Source organism: Sphaerodactylus townsendi, linkage group LG04, assembly GCF_021028975.2.
Source record: "Sphaerodactylus townsendi isolate TG3544 linkage group LG04, MPM_Stown_v2.3, whole genome shotgun sequence".
Classification (NCBI taxonomy): domain Eukaryota; kingdom Metazoa; phylum Chordata; class Lepidosauria; order Squamata; family Sphaerodactylidae; genus Sphaerodactylus; species Sphaerodactylus townsendi.
In genome coordinates this window covers 86,436,118-86,464,004 of record NC_059428.1, presented here as the reverse complement: position 1 = coordinate 86,464,004, position 27,887 = coordinate 86,436,118, and the positions used below count along the sequence as shown (strand labels likewise).

Sequence of the window (27,887 nt, the reverse complement as noted above, 5' to 3'; positions counted from 1 at the left end):
GAATAGTGGATTGTAAGTGAGATCCTATTACGTAATCTCTATGCCATTTAAGTGTCTTGTTAATACTTGTTCTTCTGTTTTTTCCTAGCAGTTCCCGACTTCCTAACACATTAGTTTTTGAGTGTCTTGTTTGGTGATTAAAATGACTTGCTATATGTCATCCACCTTGAGTTCATGAGAAAAAAACACAACTTGAACAAAATAAAAATAACCCAACGAGTTTCCCAGCTGAACTGAAATTTGGACTTGGGGTTCCCATGTCCAAACATAACACTGTAATCACTACTGTCCCATCATTTTTTAAACTTCTTTCAACATTTAGCTGCCCACTTAGTTTAATGGGAAATGGTAACTTGTGGAATTATCTAGGTTGATGGATTCCTGTATTGTTTAGGAATATTCTTATAGTGGTAGCCCTAACAATTCTGAAATGTCTCAGTGTTTTCCTCCCATTGAGTTTTATTACATTGCTGCATGTATTGAAGAATTACTTGGAGATGCTTGTTATTCTGCTGTTCTGCAGGGCTGCTACAATTGCTTCACATTCCTATTTCATCACTGCATGTGCATGTGGCAGTCTACCAAGGAACCTGTGTCACCAAGGAGTATCACAGTATTGTATACATACTAGATTTTTCTATACTGTGTTGAAACATTCTGTGTAGATATGTTAAAATGAGTGTGTTCATATTTTGTATGAAGGATGTTGTCTGGTCTGTTCAAAGGAGTATGCTATTCTTTACAAACAGCAAAATATTAACTTGACTTTCTGAATTAGTATTCCTAGAGGCCTAATTGTATTTGTTCAGCTTTTTTTTTTGCCATACTATTAATTGGCAGGCTTATTCACTATTACACATTAATAGAAGTGAACAATTAACCCCATTCTCAGTATTAAAATACTGGCAATACTTTCCCAGTAAAAAAACCTGCCCCCCTGCTCCATTGCAAGACTTGACGCTCATACCTGTGTACATTGCTAAGTTGTGTCCTGAAGGTCAACAAACTCTTGTTCTGTTGGATCAGCTGAGGGGGCGAGTCCCAAAGTCAGCAGCCTCTCAGTATGTCCAGCTTGCTTAGCTATTCTGTCTCCTCCAAAAATGCACATCATTATACACATTCTATTACGTCCAAGTAAGCTAACGCAGAGGCAAACTGAGTAGCATGATATACATACACGAAAAGGAAAGGAACATTTCACTGAACAAATGTCTTGATTTTCTGTGGTGGTAGCCACATTAAGAAAAACTGTACAGTTGAGTTCTTGTACAGTTTAGTAAAAATCTCTACCAAGTAGACTGGACTTCTGAAAGTGTTATTTCATTATTTTGAAGAGATCTGTGTTAGTGATGGATGCATGTGTGGTTAGCTGGATCTAAGAAGAAGTTAGTGGTTGCATTTATTTTTATGCTCTTATTATATGTAACTGTTTTTTAAGCAATGGAAGTTAATTTATTGTGTTTACTTGAGTCAGGGCCATGCGTGTGGGAAGCAGGAGTGGCTGACCCTTGAGATGGTAGAAGGAGGTACGCTGCTTGAGACTGCACGTTGTGATGACCACTTCTGAACCTGGTTTTCCATTACAAAAAAATCTCTATAAAAATAGAAAACTAGATCTGCAAGGAGACAGGGTCTATTTCTTCTTTCCTCTGCTTTTCTATTTGCAGGGAGCATTTTGGAGGGGATCTTTCAAAACGGTATTTCTCTGCCTTCAGTCTGAAGTGATGTAGCTCATTCTACCAACTCTGGTCTCTGCCAACACTTTCTCTTGTGGGTGACATTCTCTGGGGAGGCAGCATATACATTTTCTAAGTATATAAATATGTATGGACCAGGCCTTGGCCACAGGACATCCATTAGTCATACCTGCTTCTGACATATACCAGCATCAGAGGGAATAGATTTGACTAGCTGTTGACTTGGTATCAGTATTCAATGCAATGTCTGAGCTAGTAGTGATCGTCTTGTGGCTCACGGAGAGGCCTATTCCCCATCAATCCAAAGAACCACGTGATTATTGTAAGCTCTGTGCATTGTGCTCAGATTTATTCAGTTAGGTTCATTCATAGATGCAAGAGCTACAAAATACCTCATACCTTAATCTGACTTCAATATGTATTTTAAAAGCATGGTCTTATCATAAACTTTCAATTTTCCCGTCCGTGTGTATCAACTCAGCATAAAGAGCTCTACAACAGTTCAGCAGCATGAAGTAAAATAAAGCTATAGATCACAGTATAGGTCGCACAGGAAACACCCAGAAAGAAGGCACTGCCCAGACTACAAATTCCTGGACGCAAGGGTAGACCAAATAAGTTTAACACTGCAGTCATGTCTGTCATATGCAAAGGCTCCTGGTGTACATGTCTCAGATCATGGACTGCTTAATTGGCACATAATTGAAAATAGTCAGAATTGCTTGCACAATTCATGCTTGTTGTACAATGCTTGAAGGCACAAGAGGCCCTGACTGACAAAAAGTTGGCATTCTTAGTAATGTATCACAAAGACTGCAGTCCTAAGAACACCCTCCTGGGAGCAAGCCTCAAGTTTCCAGATATTGTGAAGCTGCAGGAAAAAAGCAACAAACCTTGAGGGGGGGGGGGGTTAATATATTTTTAAACACCCAAATTTGGGAGGAAATTAAACATATGAAAGACTTACTTTCCTATTAAACCTGAGGTTATTTTACTCATTTAATAACACAGAAAACATCCAAAAGGAAGGCACTGCCCAGACTACATATTCCTCGACGCAAGGGTAGACAAAATAAGTTTGGTCACATCATTTATGATTCAGTTAACATATAAAATAATAGTTTAGGCATATGTATGGGATTTTAAAGTATAAATATCTTCATTTTCCATAAGAAATTGCAGATGTACCCACCACTTGAAAAGGAGTTAACTGCTGCCCCCTATGTTACCACAGTATACATATCTTAACTTTTGCCATTTGAGAAGTAGGAAAAATAAAAAGTAGAAAACAAATTCTGTAGTAGACAAAAGAAAGTATTATTTGGACAGAGACTGATATAGTCACAATAGGCATATTTACCACCATATTTGGATATTATTAAACTTTTTAACATTGAAAACACTTGACTTTTCTTTAATAATGCATTATGACTTCACATGTTACAGCATAGTAATTGCTACCAAAGTAATTTACATTTTAACAAACATTACTGAAAATGTTATGTATGTCTTCAGTGGAGATTATCATTATGTAATGCTATAGATTGTCATGAAAAGTTTCATGCTATACATGTTGAGCCAAATATTGTATTTCATTTCACTAATTACAAAGGAGAAGCGGGGAACAAAATCAGCTAAGTTTTCAGTCTTTCCTGAAATTATTGCCTTTTTCATGCTATGGGTTTGAGTGAAAAAACTTGCTTTAATTTGCATTTCACTCATTCTAAAAAAGAAAATATACTGTAGGAGCTCTTTTTCCAATGCTTCCTAGAAATATCCCAAGTTTTGCATTGGAAAAATGTTATTGAAAAGAATGAAAGGGAGCATATTTTTCTATTACCACTCTAGGGGGAGGGGATCTTCACATCTCAAGTTAAGTCCTATTAGACCTACTTATTTAGGATTGCTTCTGAAGCATACTGGTGTCAGGATGATCCTTAAGAACACCCTTAACTGTTTGTTAAATTGTAAACTTAGTTTTGGGTTTGTAATAGTTAGCTGTGAATTCTTCATAATGAGGAGAAAGCTCTCTGAAGATGTCAGAGGCACTTTAATCATGTTATTTAACTATTCAGTAATACAGGTCTGAAACTAATAAAGCCCCAACATACCTATACCCCTCATGAATAACAGGGCTGAAAAGATAAGAGTTCAGTTCTACTGTCTTCTCTCAGGGTAGACCGGGATGAGTGCATGTGTTTTCCATTGTAACACAGTGGACCACCGCCAAGTAAAAGGGATAATTCCTGGGAATGAATCAGGAAGGTAAAGGAAGAGTAAGGCAAGAGCTGAACTCTGTAACTTGTGCTTCACTTATTTTGTATCCAAGGAGCAAGAATGGCAAGAAGCTTGCTGGAGTCCAGGAAGCTTAGTCTAGCCATTTACAAGCAAGCTCCTGCATTCCTAGGCTTCAAACAACAATAAAGATGACTAAGCCTAAGAAAGAGAAAAGAAGGGAAGGTACGCAGCAGGATCAGGCAGTTTCCCCTTTTGTGTATGTGCCTCTGCATATATTTGGAGCAGAAACAGAAGAGGAAATGTTCCACCAAGATAATGCATCAAGAGGGACTCTGCCAGCTGGTATGACTACAAGTATTTAACTCACTTGCCATCAACTTGAGGGCTTCTATCTTCTCTCACCACTTTCTTCCTCATCTCCCAGGTTTCAAAAAACCTATGGCAGAAGAGTAAAGGAACCTCTTATAACTCTCAGGCTGCAGACTGAGAAGCACTGTTCTAAACAGTCATTCAACTTAGAACACATGAAGCTGCAGTCTACTGAATCAGCCCCTTGATGTATCATGTTCAGTACTGTCCACTCTGATTGGAAGCAGCTCTCTGGGGTCTCGGGCAAATGGCTGAGATTCTTTGGATTGAATCTGGGACCATTTGTGTGCCAAGTAGATGCTTTGCCAATGAGTTATGGCTCCACCTCACCTTTGCCACTATGGGTACAACTTGCTTAATATTTTCGCCTGCTATTCCTTTGTGAGCTTTGCACTGATTTTGCTTTGATTTTGCTTGTTTTTCCTCTTACCGAATTCCTCTTTCCTCTTCTAAAAGTAGTAGATTTAAGATGACACAAGAAAGTGTTTAGATGTCTTCCATTTAATCTGGCTGCCTTCAGGGGCTATAGGAACAATGCTGTTGTATAATCAAGGAAGCAAAGTGGGCTTAGTCCTTCACAAACTGTATAAGCTGGTAAACTACCTGTTGTTTTCTGTTCATAAGCGATATCATGTGATATTGAGAAAGTGGGAAAGCCAGCCACTTGCTGTCATAGTAATCGCATTAATCTAACAAAGCAAAGTAACCTGTTCAAGGCCACATATATAGAATGCCATGCTGAGTTAAGTATATAAGAAAAAATGATGCTTCAATCTTAAATTATTGCACAGCATGTAAACATGAATGCTAGCTCCCCCTCCACAATTCCTTCTTACCCCTCAAACATGATTGTCGCTGTTGCAGATATTCTGCTTGGGACTCTGTGAATGCAGTCTCAGCTTCTCAAAAAGACTTTTCAATTGGAGAAATCACCAGTCTGCAAAAATGTCTCGTGCATATTATCCTGGTGATGTAGCAGCTGCTTATAAACAATCACTACTATCCCATCATTTTTAAACTTCTTTCAACATTTAGTTGCACACTTAGTTTAATGGGAAATGGTAACTTGTGGGATTATCTACCGTATAAACTCGTGTATAAGCCGACCTGTGTATAAGCCAAGGCACCTAATTCTACTGCCCAAACCTGGGAAAACTTATTGACTCGCGTATAAGCCGAGGGTGGGAAGCCGGGAGGCAGAGGGAGCTCCTTATTTGGGCAGTGACATCAGGGGGAGTCACTGCCCAAAGAGCTCCCTCTGCCTGCCTGATAGCTGGGCTTTGTAAAACCCAGTAGGCAGGCAGAGGGAGTTCCTTATTTGGGCAGTGACTCCGCCTGATGTCACTGCCCAAATAAGGAGCTCCCTCTGTGAGGGGTGAGGAAGCCCAGCCAGCCAGGGTGCCTCAGGGTTCCCCCTTCACCCTCAACAAGCAGCTTCCCAGCCGCAGTGAGGTTGTCCCAGGCCCGCCCCCAGCCTCTTTGTGATGTATAGAAAATGGTGACTTTAAACAGGGCTGAAAAACTCTGCTTATACGCGAGTATATACATAGGTTGGTGGATTCCTGTATTGTATAGAAATATTCTTATAGTGGTAGCCCTAAAAATTCTAAAGTGTCTCAATGTTTTCCTCTCATTGAGTTTTATTACATTGCTGCATGTATTGAAGAATTACTTGGAGATGCTTGTTATTCCGCTGTTCTGTAGGGCTGCTTCTGCTGCATCAGGCCTACTGTGCTGCCAAACAAAGCATGAATTGACACTGGGAGCATGCAAGAGTATAATGATTAAATGGTTATTGGATTTATAGAGCAATGATTTAATGAGTAAGTAAACCTTGACATTATGGGTGAGAGGCGGAGCAGTGTTGCAGGTGATATTAATGGAATTCCATTTGGATAGAATCCCTGCCGTAGCCTCTGATGCTGTTGCTTTCATGTCCTATGTGTGTCTTTAAAAACTGGTGTCTCTGCCTTCCATTTGTTGTTGAGTTGCCTCCATTATGCTGTATACTTCTGAGTGGTTCACATATGATGCTTAAGAGGTCTGCAATGCTGGAAGTTTATAGGACTAGATTTTATTAACTTCAGTAGTAGACCTGTATTAGGTACCTTCAGACAAATTCCCTGTCTTCAGCCCATCACACTTCTTTGGCATGTTAAGAACCATTTTCTTTTTATGACCCAAACCTGCCATTTCTGTATTATAATTCAAGCAATCTACTGGGAAATTTAGAATGTAGGAGCCTCCTAGATCAGTTCAAGAGCCCATTTAGTCTACCTTCCTCTTTCTGGTTGCTAGTCAAAGTTATTGATTTTAAAATGATGGCCTAGGCTAATTTGATCTTGTCATATCTCAGAAGCTAAGCACGGTCAGTACTGGTTAGTACTTGGATGGGAGACCACCATAGAAGGCCCTATGTCTGGCAGATAGCTGCTAAATCCCTGAAGCAAGGGCAGCCTCCAGAAGCTGCTTAGATTCCCTTGCTGACCATTTAATGCCTTAAAGATGTTGGACATTGAACCAGTAAATAAGTGAAAATCCTTGAGCATGAGAAACATATTTGTTATGGTGGGGCCCATTTTGTAAACTGACCATACAATTTCTCAACCAATTGCTGTTTCCAAAGATGGCTCAAAAGAACCTACACATTAAAGCTGTCTAGTCAAGCTGTTACTAAAACATGATTTACCATGGCAAAACCATTTATTTCCATGGGCAGATGCAATTAGTGTACAAGCTGAAAGTAGCAAAAAACACATTGAGTTACAGATGCTATTTGTGCAAACCAACGCAATGTGGACTCTATCAACATCCCAAATTGTCATTCTTAGCTTTAAGAGACAGCGTAATCCAGAGTGGCATAGACATTGTTCTGTTAAACTATCTACCTGCAAGATTCCACACCCATCTTGTCTAGATTCAGTTTCAGTATTTTACCTCTCATCTGTCCTGCTACTGACTTCAGGCACTTATTCAGAATATCAAAATGCCTCGCTTGGATTAGATGAAAAAGAAAATAGAGTTGATCACACCTCACCCCAATCTCCAAACAAACTTTCTTGTGTGTTTCATGTGTGTGTTAAGTAGCATGAAGAAAGAAATGGAATCATGTGACACCCCATAGTGCAAAAGCCGCAGAGAGCACTTCTGAAATGTACCAACCATCTAAGAGCAGAACCACTACAACCCTCTACTTTCAACAATCAATCCAGAAACACATTGTGATTGGTGGCATCAAAAGCCATTGAGAGACTAAGGAGACTCAACAGGGGTGTTTCCCCCATCTATCTCCTGGAAAGACTGTGTGCGGCTGACAGAGGCAGCTACTATCCTTAAGTCAGACTGAAATCAGTCTTGTCTTACCTACATTGATCATTAGGGGAGGAACCATGACCTGCTGGTAGAGCATCTCCTTTCTATGCAGAAGGACTCAGGTTCAGTCTCTAGCATCTCCATTTAAAAGGACCAGCTGGTGAGTTCCAGCAGAATGCAGAAGGGATGGCATAATGGGTCAAGCAAAGAACCCAAGAAGTCCATTACTAAGTCTGCCGTTAACTGCACAATATTGGTTTGTATAAAAGTGAATAAATTTAGTGTGATGGAAGTTTGAAAGCGCTGCTGAAATACCCACTGTGTGTTCAGTGCCACCTCACCACTGTCTAAGGGCTTTGCTGGCATTTATTTACTGAACTTCAAGTGAACTGAAAGTTCCAAATGGCTGGATTTGATAAATTGCATAAAACAAACAGATATGTCCTACTGGAGGAAGACCTCATTTGATTGCCTCTTATCTGCACTGTCACAGCAAAAAATTGTTTAAACTTGGGGGGGGGGGGAGGGAAAGACCCACATGGTTAATTAGTAATTTTGTCCTTGATAGGTCTACATTAAATTGAAGCTCTGCAGTAAGCTGGCTGATGCAAACTTTTTGATGCAATTGTGTCAGTGTTAAGCATTTTTTAAATTCAGTGGATTTTTGTGTAAGAGTTAAACATGCAGTTGATAGAGTCATCCCAAAACCAATAATACTTTTGTGTTTAACTCTGGTTACATCGTGACTTTTACCTTTTGCCAGCTTAATTCACATTTAAGAGTACATTTTTAGTTATGGACAAAAACATATGTCGTTCATTGCCACAAACCAGTTTCCTAATAAGCTTCCTGGACTAGCCAAAAAATCAGCTGGAGCTTCTGAGTCAAACTCCAGCCATCTAACCGCTACATCACACTGTCTTGCTATATAAATGTCAATTATAATGTGATATTATAGAATTCTGGTACCATGCCTTTAATTTTTTACATCAGTAACAATGGTGGATTTAATTCAATGGTCTCTTGTCAAATGTGCCTGATTTTTCATGCTTCATTACTCTCTTGTGACATCTTTTAATAAGATAAGTTGGTTTCTTCGATAAAATTAATTTAGACTTTATCCTTCCTGAAAGATTGGTCTGCCCATAATTGTATACAGCAAGGAAAATATTACCAGTTTTTGAGTGAGTCTGTCTGTCTGTCTCTCTCTCACTCTCTCTCACCGGCCCTTTCCGCACGGGCGGAATACGGCGCCCTAGGGACGGCAAAAATGCCGTCCCCAGGGAGCCGTTCGTACAGGGGGCGCAGCTGCTTCGCAGCGAGGTTGGAAAATGGCGAGGGTGGAGCGAAGCCGCCATTTTCCAACCTCGCTTCCCCAGCGAGGTTTTTGGAAAACGGCGGCTTGGAGCTGCTGCCGTGCCTTCCCTCCCCCCATGTCCAGGCGACCCACCTGTCCTGCGGCCCTCCGGCACATTGCCGAGGCCTGGGGACACACACCCTCTGCCCTGCGACTCCAGAGCGGTTGTGCGGGGCAGGAGGGCATGTCCCCTGGCCTCGGTGATGTGCCGGAGGGCCGCAGGACAGGTAGGTCGTCCCGGGAGGTTCTGGGACCGTTCGCATCCACGCCGACCCAACCCCTTCCGCTGCCATGTGGAAACGGCCTCAGTGTCTCTCTAGGATCTCTCTCCATGTGAGAGGTGGGAGTGAAATTAGGATCTTCTGTATGCAAAACAAATGTTCTGCCACTGAGCTATGACCCCTTCCCTGTACAGTACATTACTGTAATAAGCTAGGAATACTGGTGTTACTTGATGTGTATATTCTTCCTCTACCTTGAATGTAACTTTTTCCCTTCACGTATCATAGGGTCCAGTAGGGCACTAGTCAGAGATAACTGATTGTCACAACCATCTATTATACTAAGAGCATGAGTTCCATTCTGTGTATGATACCACATTAATAAGTTGCTATTTGGAAATTTGCTGCTTCTTGGAAAAGTTGAAAAAGCACTTGGAAAAGTGTCTATTAGTAACAGCTTGTGGGTTCTCAAAATTGACACTTGAAGAAGAATGGAGAGTCTCTAACTTGAAATTGGTTTATTAACAGCTCGCAGTTTGGACATTAAGCAGTTGGCATGTGAAAGTGACCTTGAAAATTATTTTTGGGATGCAAGAATAGAAGCCTCTATTCAGACCTCTTTGCACTTGGGAATCAAATTTTAGGTGCTTATATCCAAGAATGAGCATGACAGTTTCTAAACTAGTGAGCCATGAGAGGATCTAATGTTTATGTGTGTTACGTGCTGTCAAATTGTTTCTGATTCATGGCAGCTCTATGAGACAGTGTCCTTCAGATTGCCCTAATTGATAATGGCCTTGCTCAGGTATTTCAAACTGAGGGCCATTACTCTTATTATAGAGTCAATCCATCGCAATCCTTTTTTCTTGCTGCTTCCAACTTTTCTTTGTATAATTATCTTTTCTTGCGTTCTCATAATGTGACCAAAATACAACAGCCTCACTTTAGTCATTTTAACTTCTAGGGAGAGTTCAGACTTGATTTGACCTAGAACCCACTTATTTGATTTTTGGGCGGTCCATAGTATTTGTAACACTCTCCTCCAACATTACATTTCAAAATAATATACTTTCTTCCTGTCAGTTTTCTTCATTGTTCACCTTTATATGCCCATATATAATAATAGGAAATACTATGGCATGAATTAACTTGATCTATGTTGTCAGTGAAACTTCCTTAAAGTTAAGGATATTCTCGGTAACTCCTTTATGGCATCCCATCCCAGTCTCAATCTCCTTTTGATTTCTTGGTTCCATACTTGAGAAGTAAAGTAACTTGAAGGTATCTGTAGCCACCTGAGAATGCTGCCTCCTGCATTTCTGCAGGTTTTACTGTTCTAGCCTTTCCCACTTCCACTGGCTTCCACTGTGTTGGACTGGTTCTGCTATATCTCTACATCAGATGGAATTGACTAATTCTGTCAGTTCTGATCAGAGATGAAGCAGAGCTGCTGGTCCTCAGAAGAATGTTCTTTCTCCACAACGATTTCTCCAGAGAGGGAGGACAGTTTATTAAAAAGCTTGATAGGGAACGAGTTTTAGTCATATTGAAAACAGAGCTCCTATCCAAGAGATAAGTAGCCAGTGCCTTTATTTTATAATAAATTAGGTCAGTGGAAACACATAGAATGCCCTAAGGCAGTGGTGGTGAATCTTTGACACTCCAGATGTTATGGACTACAATTCCCATCAGCCCCTGCCAGCATGGCCAATTGACTATTCTGGCAGGGGTTGATGGGAATTGTAGTCCATAACATCTGGAGTGTCAAAGGTTCGCCACCATGGCCCTAAGGTAAGATAGTTTCACAGAGTAGCCATGTTGGTCTGCAATAAAACAGCTGGATTTGAGTTCAGTACCATGTTCATGTCCAGCAGGACCCTAAAGACCAACAAGATTTTCAGGGTATAAAATTTTGAGAGTCTAAGCTTTTTGATGGAGGGAGCTTAGACTCTCGAAAGCTCTTATCCTGAAAATCATGTTGGTCCCTACAGTGCTACTAGACTTGATCGCGATAGGATACTTAAAGATTGGTGGACCTCCTGAATTGGGAAGAATCCAGTAAACATGGAAACAAATATCTGTCATATTTTTAATGCAGTCCTTCCTCCGAGCAGTTCGGAATAATTTATACAGTCCTCTCTGCCTCTGTTTTTTCTAACCTTATGTGGTGGTCAAGAGGCTGTCCTTTCCCTGAAGGAAAAATCAGCCACTCAGATGAGTCCACAGGAGTGCTTCTTCAGCATCCAGTCACCTTCCAGAGATGTTGGCAGGAATGCAGGAGAAGAGAGATTTGAGCTCTGTCTCAAGGAGTGATCAGTAACAGCTGAAGAAAAAGAGCAGACAGAATGGAGGGTAGCTCTTCCTGGGAGTATGGCAGAGCAATTTAGCTCTATCTCTGGAAGAGAAGGGGGTGTTTGATTGTTAGGGCTGTCTCCAGTTATAAGCAAACCTTGTACAATTTAGTCTGACTGTGAGAAAGGCAGGCTGGTGTGGGTGGAATCCTGTGTGTGAAAGAGAATCCAACTAGTCCATAAAGGTCTATTGATGACTGGAAGCATTGTAGAAAGGTCTGACTACACTCTGAAGTCATAATCAGTTTAAATTTTTGTATTCATCCAGGTTTCTACTTTGTCTATCAGAAGACCTGTGCTGCTGGTTTGTTCCTTTAAAACCAACCTGTAACTTGTTGTTTGTATATTAAGCCTGCCTCAGTGATCTCAATAATCTCCTTGTTCACCACAAAACTTTCCTCACAGCCACGTACCCAAAGCCTATGCATTCACTACCTGCAGAACTCCTGGAATCAGAGGGGAAGGGTTATAGTTCAAAATGAATGTGGATCCCAAAAATCTTAGGAGCCCATATGCGTCCCCTCAGTAGGACAGCAAAGTTTGCCACTTATGCTGGAGAACGTCCCACAAGTCTTAGGAGCCTTCTTCCAACCTATGGCTCTTCTGTTAGAGGAAGAAGTCACTTAGGTTGGGGGAAGAGTTCTGAGCTTGGAGAAGGCTTCAAACTTTGCTCAGTAGAGTGAGGGATACATGCTAGTGATTACCTCAAGGACACCCAGTGAGTTTCATAGCTGAGTGCAGATTTAAACCCTGACCAGCCTAGGCTAACACTATTATACAAAATCTTTTTGAGTAGCAAATGATTATTTAGGCAGAGTATTGTGCCTGAGTAAGTAGGCAATTAATGTGTTCTCTGTTTCAGCCTGAAAGAGCCTAATCCCATCGTCATTTTGTCTCTTTCTTCTAGTGTAGAGATTGGTGAAAGTGTCAGAGGGGAAGATGTGTACATTATCCAGAGTGGTTGTGGTGAAATAAATGACAATCTGATGGAGCTGCTCATCATGATTAATGCTTGCAAGATTGCGTCGTCCTCCCGTGTTACCGCAGTCATCCCGTGTTTCCCTTATGCTAGGCAAGATAAGAAAGACAAGGTATGTGAGGTGCAGTTACTGGTTTATCAAAATACAGTTTGCAAATTGAGACATGTATTTAAGTTCATGAATAGGCTAGGGCAGGGGTAGGGAACCTTTCACACCCAAAGAGCCATTTGGACGCCCAGTTTCCACGAAAAGAAAAGAAAAAAAAAAAACACTTGGAGCCGCGAAATACTTTTGACATTTAAATGAAGATAACACTGTGTGTGTATGTGTGTGTGTGTACGTACACACACACACACACACACACCCCTTTACGCTTTGTATAAAACATCTATTTCTACACTGCAGAAGAACTCTCTTCTAATCCCAGCTTCTTACTCTGGGATGTAATAAACCTAGGAAAGCATGGTAGTACCAATTGTTTTGAAGGCAAGTGTTAGTAGTTATCAAATCTCTTTCAACACACACTGAATTTATTAAAATTTGGGAAGCAAAGGATTCTGAAATATTTGCAAAACTTCTTTTAAACGACATTTCACACTCCTTGTGACGCATCGCATCTGTCTCTCTTTAATATTCAGAATAACTTTGTAGAACTTTTTACAGCCTTTTTGCCAACCTTCTTAACAACTCTACCAATTCGAAAGGGCACAACGACTATCTCCTTTGCGCTAACTCCCTTTGTTTTCATGGAAACTACATGCAAGATTAATTTTAAAATAAGGCCTGTGTTCAGCAGGGTTTCTATAAGCCTGTATGAAATTCTAGGGACCTGTGAAAGGGGCGACAACCCAAATACACAGTTTTAAAAGAGCTCCAGAGACTTCTAACCCTCATGCAGCAGCAATTCAGGAAAGGGACTCTTTGGGAGCAGTTTCCTGAGAGTTTGCACCTCTCCCTCAAACCTCGCCTTGCCACTACTACATGGGTGAGGTCTGCAAGCTGGCAGAGAGGCTGGGTGACTTTGGCTGCCAATCGAGGACCAGGCTGCACAAAGCCCTCCTTCCCCAAAGTTCAGCCACTCATTTTGCCTTCTCAGTCAGGAGGGAAACTAGGCAGGAACTGTGGGAGGCTGAACCTTCCCCTTCCCAGCTGCCGGAGAGAGGGAGGAGGGGAGAAGAGGAGGAGCCTTCCAGCCGAAAGCAAAACACACAAAGCACACACAACTCAACTCCCCAGCCTGGGAGGTGAGGTGGCTCCAGGTGTGCCCAGCTGCTCCCCCCCAAGGTGCTCGCAAGACTTCTGCAAAATCCGGCCTCGCGCTCGGCTCAGATCCTCCATTTCTTGGCTTTGCAGAGTCCCACTGGTGCTCTTAACCCCGCTTTGAAAATCCATCCTCTGGCGCATCGCCGCATCTCCTTTCTTTGTTGCTTCTTTTTGCAAGGTCCTGCTGGGGACTGCAGCTAGGATGGAAGCTGGGGGGGTGGGAGGGGAGCTGGCAGGAAAGAAAGTATCGCTTCTCACCTTCCCGGGGGCCGGATTTAGCTAGCACCGCCTCCCAAAGTCCCGTTTTGAATGCAGCTAGGGCAGAGGAGGATCCAAGCAGGCAGGGAGGGGCGGGGGGGAGAGGGGAGCTGGCAGGAAAGAAAGGATCGCTTCTCACCTTCCCTGGGGCCGGCTTTACTTCAGCACCGCCCCTCCCAAAGTCCCGTTTTGAATGCAAGCTAGGGCAGAGGAGGATCCAGGCAGGCTTCCTTTATTTTTGCACAGTGTGGAAGATAAGTTTTGCAGAAGGAGCTAGGTGTCCTTCTGCTGGGCACGGGCGGCGGTGGGGGCGGGAGGAAGAATCCGAGGCGGGTCTGCGGCTCTTGCCTCAGACAGGACCCAAGAGGAAGGAGGAAGGGGTGGGGCCTGGCTGGCTGGCCGCAGAAAGGGACAGCCATGCTGGGAGCCGCAGTAGGAGGATGAAAGAGCCACATGCGGCTCGGGAGCCGCAGGTTCCCGACCCCTGGGCTAGGGGCTAATGAAGGTTGCCCCTAAGAGTTCTTAATTGGTAGCAGGTTTCAATGTGCTTTCAAATTATGGTTTCAGTGCTACCAACTACAAACACGGCTACATCTTTAATCTCACCGCATATCTCATCCCACAACCCATGAAAGACAAGGTTGGCTGCACTCTACAGTGTTGTGTCATAAGCCCTAGAACACTGGACTTGGTTAGTGAGACAGGAAATCTATTTTCCAAAAGGCATTTGCCAGATTGAAAGCAGAATCCATCTGCTTCGTGTTATGTTGTAATTGCAAACATGTGAGGGTGCTTTTATGCTAATAAATTACATTCCATGTAAATATGGAATAATCGTGCCTTTATGTCTTTCACCAGATATGTAAAGTGGGCAGGAAGGTGGGGGGAGGTGGCATGGAATAGCTCAGATTTTGAAAGCTAAGCAGGGTCGATGCTTGAATGGAAAAGCACCAAAGAAGACTCTGTAGAGGAAGGTAATGGCAAAACATTTCTGCTTCTCACTTGCTTTTAATTTTATTTATTTGATTTTATAGGCTGCCGTTCCCCATGCAGGCCCAGGGTGGCATACAGAATAATTAAATTCAGTGGGTCAATAAAACATTTTTATTCCATACGTATTATGGAAAACATAGGAGGAAAAGGTGGGAGGACAGGAAAAGGGAAGGAAAAGAGAAGCCAGTTAGAATGGATACCATTGCTGTCCTCAGCCATAAGCCTGACAAAAAGTCCCTTGCTGGTCACCATGAGTCTGTTACAATTTGACAACATATATACACGTATAAAGCACCAACTGAAGAACTTTACTTCTCTGAGATTGCTAGTAGAAACATGAGGCCACAAATGTCAGTGGGATGGCTGGAACTTTTGACAATTTACCAAAAAAAAAAACACCCTCTAAGGTCTGCAGTTGGGAGTACAGCAGAAATTACGGAAGGGTTTGGCCTTGTTTGAGGGTGAGTAATCTTCACTTCACTGTCTTTGTGGTTGGTTTCCATTTTAAAACAGTGCTGGAAACGATGGAAGCTAAGTTTTGTAAAGCTGGTGAGAAAGTTGTTTTTTGAAATTGCTGGACCTTTGGCCTGCTGAAAAAAGCTGCCTCAAATGGGTTTGTGATTAATACCAATTGTCATTTGAGCTTCCTTCAGCTGGAAGAACAGTCCAAACTGTCCAAACATCACAGAATTCATCACAGAATTCTTCCAGTCAAGTGTAACTGAATTGTTCTGTGCCTGTTGGGAGAAGCTGCCTCTACGCTTCTAGGATTTTTCTACAACCCTGGTGTTCAAAAATTCAGTCATGCATATTGTTTTTCAGGGTATGTGTGTTTTCCCAAAAAAGTTGCAGGAAGATTCTCTCTGGAATAGAACTGTCTGTAACGGGGTCAACTTTTTTTCTCTTAGCTTTTAAAATATTTAAATTGCCCCAACAAACCAACTTGTACCTTGTAGGGACAAGGGCCATCTATTACCTGGATCAGTAAATATCTGTGTAAAAGCCTATACCAGAGGCTGTTTAGCCTTAGCAAGAAAACAATGTGTTCTACATGAGATTTTGCCATTCTGGCACAGAGCTGCCATTTTGGATCTTGGAGGAACAGACCAAAATTAAGACCTAATATGTAAAATTATTTTCCCCATGTGCAAACATTCCAGAAACCCTAAAAAGTAAAATAGAGGATGTCTACCACTACTGGAAACGCATTCTGCTCTGGGCAGGAAGACTGTGATCTGAAGGTGGGGGGAGATAGTCTCCTTGTCAGGTACAAATCACTGCCTGGTGGGATTTAGGTTTAATGGTTTAAAGGGATATCAAGGGGGAGGGCAGTGGAATAACTTTACATACAGAAGGTCCCAGGAGGAAGTAGAGTTCTCTATAGCCCTCTGCAATCATATTGCTAAGTAGTTTGCAAATAAAACTTCTTGTATCCATTCTGACTTGGGATTCTACATTCTAAATTAACAGTGACAGGATTGGGTGGTCCCAGAATGCTGATTTGTCCAGTTGTGTGGACAACCTTTCAGATTGTCCAGTCTGAAGATAATGGACAGGATTCTTGGAAGTCTGAAATCTACTGCTTGTTTGTATGAGCCTTACCCTCCTAGCTGCTTAAATCTGCCTCGGGTGGGAAGACTTGCGGACTGGGTCCAGGAGGCAATAAATGCCTCCCCGAAGGAGGGATGATCTCTCCTGCCTTGAAGTAGACAGTGGTGCATACACTCCTGTAAAAGCTTACTCTGGACTCATTAGAATTGAATAGCTACCATCCAATCTCAGAGTTAGGTCGTTTAACAAGTGATGGTTGAACAATTTCAGTGATTTAGATTTATTCCAGTCTAGTTTCAAGCCAGGTTAAAGGACTGAAACAACCTTGATCACCCTGGTGGATGACATGTGCTGGGAGATAGATATAATTCTCCTTTCACTTTCACTACCATGGTGTTCTTCTAGATCACCTTTCAGGGTTGGGATTCATAGACACTGTTTTGCAGTGGTTTTGGTCCTACCTTGGTGTGTGCAGTTTGCTACTCCTGAACCAAACATCACCAAATTTGGGTGGTATCATCAGGGCAGTCTCTGGATGGTACCCTGAAATCATGGTGCCGCTAGCCTTAAAAATGCACCCCCTGCAGGCCGGAACGTGAAAAAACACTTAAAACATTTAAAAACCACACAAACGACCCTGAAATGTTGGCGCCCCCCCACATTTTGTCCTGCCTGTTTTTTAACATCTACAGAAAGCTGTTGAGAAAAGTCATCCCACAATTGGGGCTGAGTAGCTACCAATATGCAGATGACACTCAGTTCTTTCTTGGACTTCTAGCAGGTACCAGGGAAGCTGTAAAAACTGTAAACAGGTTCCAGGAGGAATGAATGATGGATAACAAGATGAAACTTAATGCTGGCAAAATGGAAGTGCTGCTGGTGAAAGAAGACCCAGAAACAGGCCTATCTCCTGTTCTAGATGGCTTGCTTGTCTCCAAAGGAGCAGGTTCATAGTGTGGAGGTGCTGCTAGACCCAAGCCTCCTGTTGCATAAACAGGTGGCTGTGGTGGCCAGAGATGCTTTTCGCTGTATTCAGCTGTGCTCCTGTCTTGCCAGGAAAGATCTTTCCACCATGGCACAAAACAACAACTTTGAACCAAAACATCCCTACATAGTTCTCAGAGTTGTCATCTCTATTGAGTTTTCTCAGCGACTGCTAGTGAACAAGATGGGGCTTTTTAAGTGGTGACTGCCAAACATTCCCTTCACAATTTACTGAATTTTTAGTCCTTTCAGCATTGAAATCAATAATGTCATCAGTATGTTGAACTTTACCTCACAGCTGCTGACACAACAGTTGAGTCAGTAAGCATTGGCTCTCTGCTGCTTTCCCCCCCCCCCCCCAAAAAAAATCAAATTCTGGATTTTTTTCCCTTTGCCACATCTCTGGAAATGAAATGTTCTGAATACCTCTATTTACCCTCACTAACTTCAGTGTTTATAATTTTTATCTACGTGACATGTACTTGAAAGAGAAGATAACTGCTCTATAAACAGTCCAAGCTTTGCTTCTGGGTAGCCATTGATGTTCCATTGTGAATTCAGCCAGGCAGGCTTTTGCAACAAATAAAAGCTGCAGAACAGAAGGGCTTGTCTGATTGTTTTAGGATACTTGCATCTAGTCTTAAGCACCAGAGTTCCTAAAATAAAAAGTATCCATTAAAGTAGGATTTTGAAAGTCTATGACTTACTACATCACTTGTATTTTGAAGACATTTAATTAGAATAGTTCAAACAGTAATTTCAGTATGAACTATTAGTGCCATTCTGCCAAATGTTAGAAAATTAATTTTATGTATTTACTTAGTTCAATTTTTATTCTGCCCTTTCTTTAAAGAACTCAGAGTGAGTTAGAGCGTCTCCTGCTCTCTTTTATCCACCTAACAATCTTATGTTTTCAAAATGTATATAATCCATTTTTTCAGAGCCGAGCTCCCATTTCTGCAAAGCTTGTTGCCAATATGTTATCGGTTTCCGGAGCAGACCACATTATCACAATGGACTTGCATGCCTCTCAGATACAGGTAGGTTTGTTCCTGTTCTTAACTTCCTTCCACTCCATGTTGTTTCCTGTTTGACTTGCTGTGATTAAAAAGTGGCAGCTGAAATTCTCACGATTTTCTCTTCATAGTCATGATGACCAGGTCTATTTTGAACCATTTCAATTCTCTTAATTTCAAATTTGGACCCCAGTTGCAGTCCAAATAAAAAATTGTCCTTTCCCAGACTGCTTGATTTAGACCATGATCTCAAAAGAGCGTGAAATTTTGGATGGTACCCCAAGGCCAAATGAGACATCTGTTTTTCACTCCCTTGAGTTTCACTATCTTAGAATTCATGGAGGAAAATCAAAGATAGTCATTCCAGAGCCTTGATTACTATTTCAGTGAGAAGGGAAAAGTGAAGGATGACACTGATAAGCTGAGGAAATTAGAAGAGAGGACCTGATAAGGTATTGGAAAACAGTTCACTGAAATGAACTAATCAAAAGCAATTCTAGAAACAGTGAATTTTTAAAAATCCTGATTTAAACTAGTGTGTCCCTTGCAGTTTTCTAGTTCTGAAATGCATCAGACTTCAGTCGTTCATTTTTGCATTTTTCTTCTCTTAGCACTTTCTGAAGTCCTCCCCTGTCGTAGTTTCAGTTATTTCAGTGAAAGCCCTCCAACAATGAAGAACTAGGAACTTGGCTTTTAGAACATTTTCAGACTGATTATTGGATTGTATGTTCAGATAAAGCCGAGCTGGAAAACCCCTTGGAAAAAGCTATTTCAGCTTTTCCCAGGGGTTTTTGGCTGAGCTCCCCCCCCCAAAAAAAAAAAAAGAAAAGAAAAAGAAAACAGCTATCCAGGCAGAGCCAAATAGCCAAAGCCTTAAAAAGCCAAAAAATGTTTCGCTTTTTCTGCTTTCTGCTCTCTCTCTCCCCAGCTGCTTCTAAAGACCAATCAGGCTTCAGAGGCAGCAGGGCAGCCAGCAGAGCGTTGTGGAAGGAATGGCTGTGCTAATCACTGCCCACAGCTCTTGCCTGCTGCCTCTAAAACCAAAACAGGCTTCACAGTCAGTGGGACAGCCAGCAGAACTGCATGGAGGAGTCACTGAGTCTCCCCCATTGTCTCTAAAGCTCAAATGAAATTCAGAGGCAGTGTGCAGGGGTATATCTATAGGAAATAGCGCCCGGGACAAGCACTGAAATTGCACCCCATCCAAACATCTGACAGCCATCTTTCAGATAACTTTACCATGATGTCAGCTCAAAAGTACAAGTCAAACACATTAATCTTTTAATTAACAAATTATGGCACTACATGAAAATTATAACTGAATCTTCCTTTCTTTCACTGTTGCAAATTGGTCTATGATGTGATCAAAGTCAGTTTTTTCCCCAGTTTCTTCTCTTTCTACACTCAGCAGAGCACGATTACAGAGTCTGTCTTGACCCAAGGCAGCTTTCAGATATGAAAGTATTAGTTTTAACTTGCTGAATGATCTTTCACAGCTGGCGATGGAAATGGCGATGGTTTGCGTTATCTGAATAGAACCTCTCTCTCTCTCTCTCTCTCTCCTCACTTGAGCATTTGGCATGAAAAACAAAACAAAAAATAGAGGGGAAATAGGCTTGGAGATTCGGGTGCACTGAATCCTGGATTCGGGCCGAATATGGGCATATTCAGGCCAAAATCGGCCAAATATGTCCTGCCCAAATCCAAAAAGCAAGGCATTCAGGCTTTTTTTGTTTTTGTTTTTTCGTGTTTTGGCCTACAGGGAGCACATTTTTAAAGCTAGCAGTACCAGAATTTCTGGGTCTCATCTGAAGACTGTCTTGATGATATCACCCAAGCTTGGTGAAGTTTGGTTCAGGGGGTCCAAAGTTATGGCCCCCCAAAGTGAGTGCCCCATCCCCCATTGTTTCCAATGGGAGCCAACAGGAGATGAGGAGGAGGAGAAGAGTTGGATTTATATCCCCCCTTTTCTCCTATAGGAGACTCAAAGGGGTTTACAAACTCCCTACCCTTCCCCCTCACAGCAAACACCCTTGGGAACAAACTCCCTACCCTTCCCCCTCACAGCAAACACTCAGCAGGCTTGGTGAACTTTGCTTCTGGGGGGTTCAATTTTATTGGCCCCCAAAAGGCATATTTTGCTTCCCTGCTCCTACACATGAAGCCTGCTGACTGAGTTCTCTTAGAACTCTCACCCCTCCCACTGCCCCCAGAAGCAAAGTTCAAGAAGACTGGATGCTATTACCAGGAGGGCCTCCTGGAGCCACCTTGAAAATCTGGTGCCTCTACAAAAATGTGCAGCCTGCACAGAAATTCCCCATGGGGTACAATGGTGCCAAGGCACTGCAGAGCAGAGAATCTTCCTTCAGAGTTTTTTATTTTGCTTTCTCATTACTGTTACCACAAAACTCATCTTAAACACTTCCATTTCTTGTCATTTTTTAAAGGTATAACAAAAATGTTGTGTCTATAAATAAGGATTGGTTAAACCTAGTTGTCATCACAACAAAAAGCTGACCTCCATCCCTCACTGTACTTCTAATCACTTCTACTGAAAACCACCAGGAGGGACTTAAAATAAATAACAGAGAAAATGTCTCAGTGCCATGGTGCCTGGGCACTTGGGATTTGTCAAGCCCTAGTTTAATATACAATGGCTAATTCCTCTCTTGTATTCTCTAGGGGTTCTTTGATATCCCAGTGGACAACCTGTATGCAGAACCAGCAGTGTTGCAGTGGATCAAAGAAAATATTGTGGACTGGAGAAACTGTGTTATTGTCTCACCTGATGCAGGTGGTGCAAAAAGGTAGAATATATCCTTCAGCTTCCTTTTCTAGCATTCATTCTGCAAATCAGAATGAACGTGCTTTGACATTTCTGTTGTCTGCTTAAGGAAACGGTACCCTTTTCCACCAAAAGAACTAGTGGAATTATAACTTTATCTGCCACGTGCTGGGCTGTCTCTGTTTCAGAATGTTCCGCTTGAATCCTAGTGCCTACCAAACAGAACTAGGTAGGCACTAGGACTCAACTGGAGCATTCTAAAACAAAGACTGTCCAGCACTTAACCATGACGTTGCTGGTAATTCTCCTCTAGTTCTTTCAGTGGTGCATGTGAAGTGGCACACAAGCAGTGTGTTGCTTAAGATTAGTTCTCTAAAGACTGTTCTTTTCTCTCTTCTCCTTGCTTTCGGCCTCCTTAGCTGAGTCCCTCTACAGAAGGAAAGAGCTTTTCCCTGCTGTTTGCTTCTTGTAGCACAGTTGCTGCAGTTCTTCCTGTTTCTCCTTTCTCCTTCTCTGGAGCTGTCCAGGTTTCCTTTTTCTAATATGAGACCCACCTCACTGTCCCTGCTGAAGGTTAGGTAAGAGTTTACTTTATTTCAATTGAATTAGTGCCTACTGAAAGAGTACACTGAGACTTAGTTCTTTAGCTCAAGTAAACTATCTATGACATATCTAACAATAAATGTCTCTTGGGGTAGATCCATTTTATGCTCCTGATAATTTTACTTTTGTTTGATAAAATGTATATTCATTAAAGTGAAGGGGTGTTTCCTGTAAGGAAGCAACTGGAATCTTTCTAAGGTGTGTCTGACCCAGTCTCCTGGTTGCATTATTATCCAGATTGTGACAGTACCAAACTTTCATGCTGAGCCCACACTTGTGTTCATCCTCTGTTTAGGACTATGACTTTGCTTTTGGGGTGTATTTTGGTGTGAGCAGATTTCCCCATGTGCACAGTAAATAATTGTTATGTGCTGTTCAAAAAAGCAGTGATGATGGGCTGGGTAATATGTAAGCTGTCCATCTGAAAGTATAGCAAACTTTGTAAACAGTAATGACTGAGAGGTAGCTGAGAATGTTTGTTACCTAGATATAGATATACAGAAGTTCCACAAGTCTGGTATGTTCAAGTAATGCTTTTGCCAAGCCAACATTTACATTCAAAATTGGTACGGTGCAGTAGACTGTCTTAAAAAATATAGTAATATTAAACATTGTTTATTTGCTTTAAAATATTTATACACCTGCCTTTCTCCCAGGCTTCCCAGGATCCAAAATGGATAATAACAATGTAAAAACAATCTAAACAACATAATAAAATAAAACATTAAACTGTAGGAGAGGAGAACAATGTAAACTGTGTTGATTCCCCATTGAGGAAAAAAAGGCAGGTTATAAATGAAGTTAATTAAAAGCAAAAGCTAAATAAATCCAGGTTTGTATCTCTGATCCTCTCCAGTTCAAATTACAAGTTCTAAAAAATAGTAAAAACAAGGAATTTGCAGACATCTGGGCTAATGCTTCCAGCAGCTATTGGTGTGAATGGTGTCATCTGTTCAATCCAATAAAAATTACCACTTTTCAGTGTGTATGGCAAACTGAATTGGTGAATAAATACTTTTGTACATATTTCCCTTTAATTTCCCAAGGTCCTAAACAATTTCACCTGTATGGCATCACACAATTATATACATTAGCCATACTTTAGAGTGCTTATGTCTGTTGACCTTTGTGAAAGCTAAATGTAATTACATCAACAATTAAACAAAACTCTGATCCATTGTATTTGCAATTTATCTCTTCAAAGAAAATTCAAGACAGCATGTTAGATTTTCTGCTAATGCAAGGCACTTCTTCCTCCCCCACAACAACCCATTGATTTCCCAAAAATGCTGCTCCAAGTGGTGCAGAACAGAATGCGGGACAAATCAGGAGTCTTCAGGAGGAAGGAGGTCAAAAATTACTCCATACCTTCTGTTAGTGGAAAATTTGGTCTAGATCCAATCCTGTGTCTGTGGCTTCAATCCCATGATAAATTGCTTCTTTTGGAAATAATTTGCCTGATCAAAATGGAACTTTCCTGCCTTCCTCTTCCACTGCAGTCCACAATGTTACTCCTGGAGTACAGGCATCCCCCCAGAACAATATGGGAGGTGGTGGGCTGTGAAATCATGCCCCTTTACTGTTTATGAAACAGAATCCTCTATTCGATCCAATTCTATAACTGTATTCAATCAGCTCTAGTATGGCACAGATGAATAATAACTTGGCCATTCCAGTTAAGCCTGGCAGTTGTCAGTCCTAGGTTTTTCTAGTGTCTCAAGTTCTGCAATCCACAGAACCTTCTAGCATAGTGACATTGAGTCACCCAACAGCATGGCTTGAATTGATCCCAATTCGTGCATATTATCCTGGTGATGTAGCAGCTGCTTATAACCTTTTTCTATGTAGTATAGTTTGGCTCCTCATCATTGCAGCAAATTATGTGCATACTAATGTATATGCAGGGTTCAACTGGGTTATTCAGTTGTTTTTCATGGCAACATTCCCACAAGGAAGTGTGCTGCTAAGAATTTGGAGACTGGTGTTTGCTTGTGTAAATAGTTTTTAGTGGCTGTCGCATCATCGCAATGTATGAACAAAGTCTTTTAGAGATGAGTCAAATGTTATGCCCTCCACATGGAGGCCAGTATCAATGCTTCTGCCTAGCTTTGGATACATATGATTGGGACAAGAGGGAACCATTGACTTTGACTGACTTCTGGCCTGGGCTCACAGCTGCTCGACATGGTTAGGGTACTCCATGTGGTAATGTTATGAATGCCAAATACAGTGAAACGTTTTCATTAGCTCTACTAAAATTTGACTTTATACGTAAATTTTTCTTTTGAGAAAAATGTTCACCATTTGTATCCATACAATATAGGGTCACTTCAATTGCTGACAGACTTAATGTTGAATTTGCCCTGATTCACAAAGAGAGAAAAAAAGCCAATGAAGTGGACAGAATGGTATTGGTTGGTGATGTGACTGGTCGTGTCGCAATTCTTGTGGATGATATGGCAGACACATGTGGCACAGTTTGTTATGCAGCGGACAAGTGAGTAAACCCTAAGAGATTTAGACCTCTGAGCACAATAATATGCAAGACAAGATGAACTGGCGAACAGAGAATGTTTCTTACATAAGAACATAAGAAGGAGCCTGCTGGATCAGACCAGAGTCCATCTAGTCCAGCACTCTGCTACTCGCAGTGGCCCCCCAGATGCCTTTGGGAGCTCACGTGCAGGATGTGAAAGCAATGGCCTTCTGCTGCTGCTGCTCCTGAGCACCTGGTCTGCTAAGGCATTTGCAATCTGAGATCAAGGAGGATCAATATTGGTAGCCATACATCGACTTCTCCTCCATAAATCTGTCCAAGCCCCTTTTAAAGCTATCCTGGTTAATGGCCATCACCACCTCCTGTGGCAGCATATTCCAAACACCAATCACGCGTTGTGTGAAGAAATGTTTCCTTTTATTAGTCCTTATTCTTCCCCCCAGCATTTTCAATGTATGCCTCCTGGTTCTAGTATTGTGAGAAAGAGAGAAAAATTTCTCTCTGTCAACATTTTCCACTCCATGCATAATTTTATAGACTTCAGTCATATCCCCCCTCAGATGTCTCCTCTTCAAACTAAAGAGTCCCAAATGCTGCAGCCTCTCCTCATAAGGAAGGTGCTCCAATCCCTCAATCATCCTCAATCAAACATAATTTCAGTTGTAGCTGTTTTTGTGTTCATTGAATTTCTTTTTGCACAAGGAGGTTCCAGAATACTCTCAAACAGTAGACAAGCATTATTTTTAAGCTTTACTGTAGAAACGTTGAAACTATAGAAACGTTGATAAAATAGAATGTGTCCATTCTATGTGGTTCTGACACTACTCTGTACCAGGTATTGTTTGGATTCAATATTCTGATGGTTTTATCAAGATGTGCTCTCATCTGTGGAAATAAACCAGGATATAAAGGAGGAGGCTGCAGATGCCTTTAGGAACTTGAATAGATGAGAAGCAATCTTCATTTGCCAGCTTCTATTGCAGTGCTCGCTTACTTGAGTGCATATGGCATGAAACAGACAATTATAAAGCTTTATGTAGTTTAACTTTAAGTACCTCAAAGTACCCGAAAGATACAGATCACAAAATGTTCCATTTGCCTAGCAGGTTATCCAACCCAGTCAGAAGACTCTTGAAACAGCACTTTTTATTACATTGAAAATGGTTTTCTTTGTACTGATAAAAACATGGATGTAATTAGGTTTGCTGGTTCCTGAAAGTCGCTATCTAGAATTATGAGTTTGTTTATCAAGTGTTTTTCCTACCCTGTGTTTTATAGACTAGTGTCTGCAGGAGCAACTAAGGTTTATGCCATCCTTACTCATGGGATTTTCTCTGGCCCTGCTATTTCTCGGATCAACAATGCAGCTTTTGAAGCAGTGGTGGTAACAAACACAATCCCACAAGAAGAAAAAATGAAACATTGTCCCAAGATTCAGGTAATGTACTGGCATATTTTGTGCAGCTCATCTCAGTCTGTACCTTGGAATATCACTTTAATTTGGGTTTCACAGATAAGAAATGGAGGAAATAAACTCTTGAGAGATTCCTCTATCTGTGTTTCTTGGACAGTTTAAATATCTGAAACCTAAAATGCCCATTCTTGTGCTATCAAAATCCATCTCTCTCTCATCTGAGAGTGTTGATAAGTACCAGATTTAAGCTTAGATCTAATGAAGTGTTTCCATGGGCAGAAGGAACATGACTTTCCTCCCCTCTCCCCCTCGCTGCAGCCTGTTCCCTGCTGAGCTGCCTTCAAGCCTTTCAATTCAGTTTGTAGAACTGGTTACATGCGCTATACTATTAGTGTAACACCACAATAATGTATTACTGGTCAGGCCAAACCCTACAAGGAAAAACGAACAGCTGCAGCTATCCAGTCTGCCTCAGCCATCACCCCATGTGTTTCAGGCTTGTTATTGTTGATCTATCTGATTGGTTTTATTGCTGCTGAGTTTTAGTGTGGTTCTCTTTTTTTTATGATTCATTGTCTTTGTAGTCTGAAGCTGCTAGGAGACTGCATAAAACACCTTGCATACACAAATGTTCCTGAATCATCATGAACAAAGTACAGCTGGATCATAAAATGGCCACGCTCACAAAGAATCCTACGAATTTTCTCAGCACGTGAAGATTGCTGAGGCTGTCTCAGCCTAGAACTTTCTTTGGGAAAGAATTTGCTTGGAAGAGGAGGGACAGGTCAAGCCACTGCAGCACCATATTTATTTACTAAAATATTTATATCCCATCTTTTCTTTGTGGCTCAAGGCAGTTTACAAGTCCAGACTGAAAACATCCAAACACAGTAAAACCCCACACGCATATAAGTACCTGCATCCTACATCCCATTAAAAGCCCTAGCAAGTAAAATGCCCTGCAGTAGCTCCTAAAATCATCCAGAGTTTCCTCAGAGAACCAGGTCCACAAAGAAGAAGAAGAAGAAGAGTTGGATTTATATCCCCCCTTTCTCTCCTGCAAGGAGACTCAAAGGGACTGACAATCTCCTTTCCCTTTCCCCCTCACAACAAACACCCTGTGAGGTAGGTGGGGCTGAGAGAGCTCAGAAGAACTGTGACTAGCCCAAGGTCACCCAGCTGGCGTGTGTTGGAGTGCACAGGCTAATCTGAATTCAGCAGATAAGCTTCCACAGCTCAAGTGGCAGAGCAGGGAGTCAAACCTGGTTTCTCCAGATTAGAGTACACCTGCTCTTAACCACTACGCCACTGCTGCTCCTCTGGAGAACTATGGCGGAGATTAAAGGGGTCCTGTTAATGCCAGCAGGGCTACCTTAAGGAAGAGATAAGCCAATAAGCTCCAAGCTAAGGGCTGTTTTTGGTGCATTGGGAGAAACAGTCCTTTAGATAGGTGGGTGTTAGGTTGTAAAAAGATCAAAGGCAGCACCTTAGATTGAACTCCAAAACAAACTGCTTTAAAATAGGCAGATTTGTTCTTGTCAGCAAGCCCCTGACAGTAATTGAGCTGCCACATTTCAAACTAAGCTTCAGTAGCTCACAAAAGCATTAATTATTATGGCCAGATTGGTTGCTTCTGAGAAAGCTGAGAGTTGATGAACCAAATACAGAAGATAGAGATACTTGTGGCACACACCCAATTCTGCAGCCAAGTGTACCTGCTATTTATACTTTTATTTTCTAAAAGAACATAAAAAACTGTTAGAAATGTAAACGAAGGGTAAAGGTATCATTTAGACCGGGGTGGCCAACCTATGGTGATCCAGATGTTCATGGACTACAATTCCCATCAGCCCTTGCCAGCATGACCAATTGGCAGGGGCTGATAGGAATTGTAGTCCATAAACATCTGGAGCACCATAGGTTGGCCACCCCAATTTAGACATTGGTTGATATTTGGACTAACTGAATGCCTCTATACCAAACCACTGGTGAATGGTG

General features: G+C 41.7%; 1 protein-coding gene across 1 annotated transcript in view; it reads left to right on the top strand.

The window, feature by feature from the left end:
* PRPS2 (phosphoribosyl pyrophosphate synthetase 2) overlaps nt 1-27,887 on the top strand; it is a 33,797-nt gene that overhangs the window by 4,718 nt on the left and 1,192 nt on the right. Inside the window, exons 2-6 of the mRNA XM_048493767.1 lie at nt 12,453-12,636; nt 18,516-18,614; nt 21,273-21,397; nt 24,302-24,475; nt 25,754-25,913. Coding sequence (XP_048349724.1) covers nt 12,453-12,636; nt 18,516-18,614; nt 21,273-21,397; nt 24,302-24,475; nt 25,754-25,913 — 742 coding nt within the window. The remainder of the gene's footprint in view (nt 1-12,452; nt 12,637-18,515; nt 18,615-21,272; nt 21,398-24,301; nt 24,476-25,753; nt 25,914-27,887) is intronic.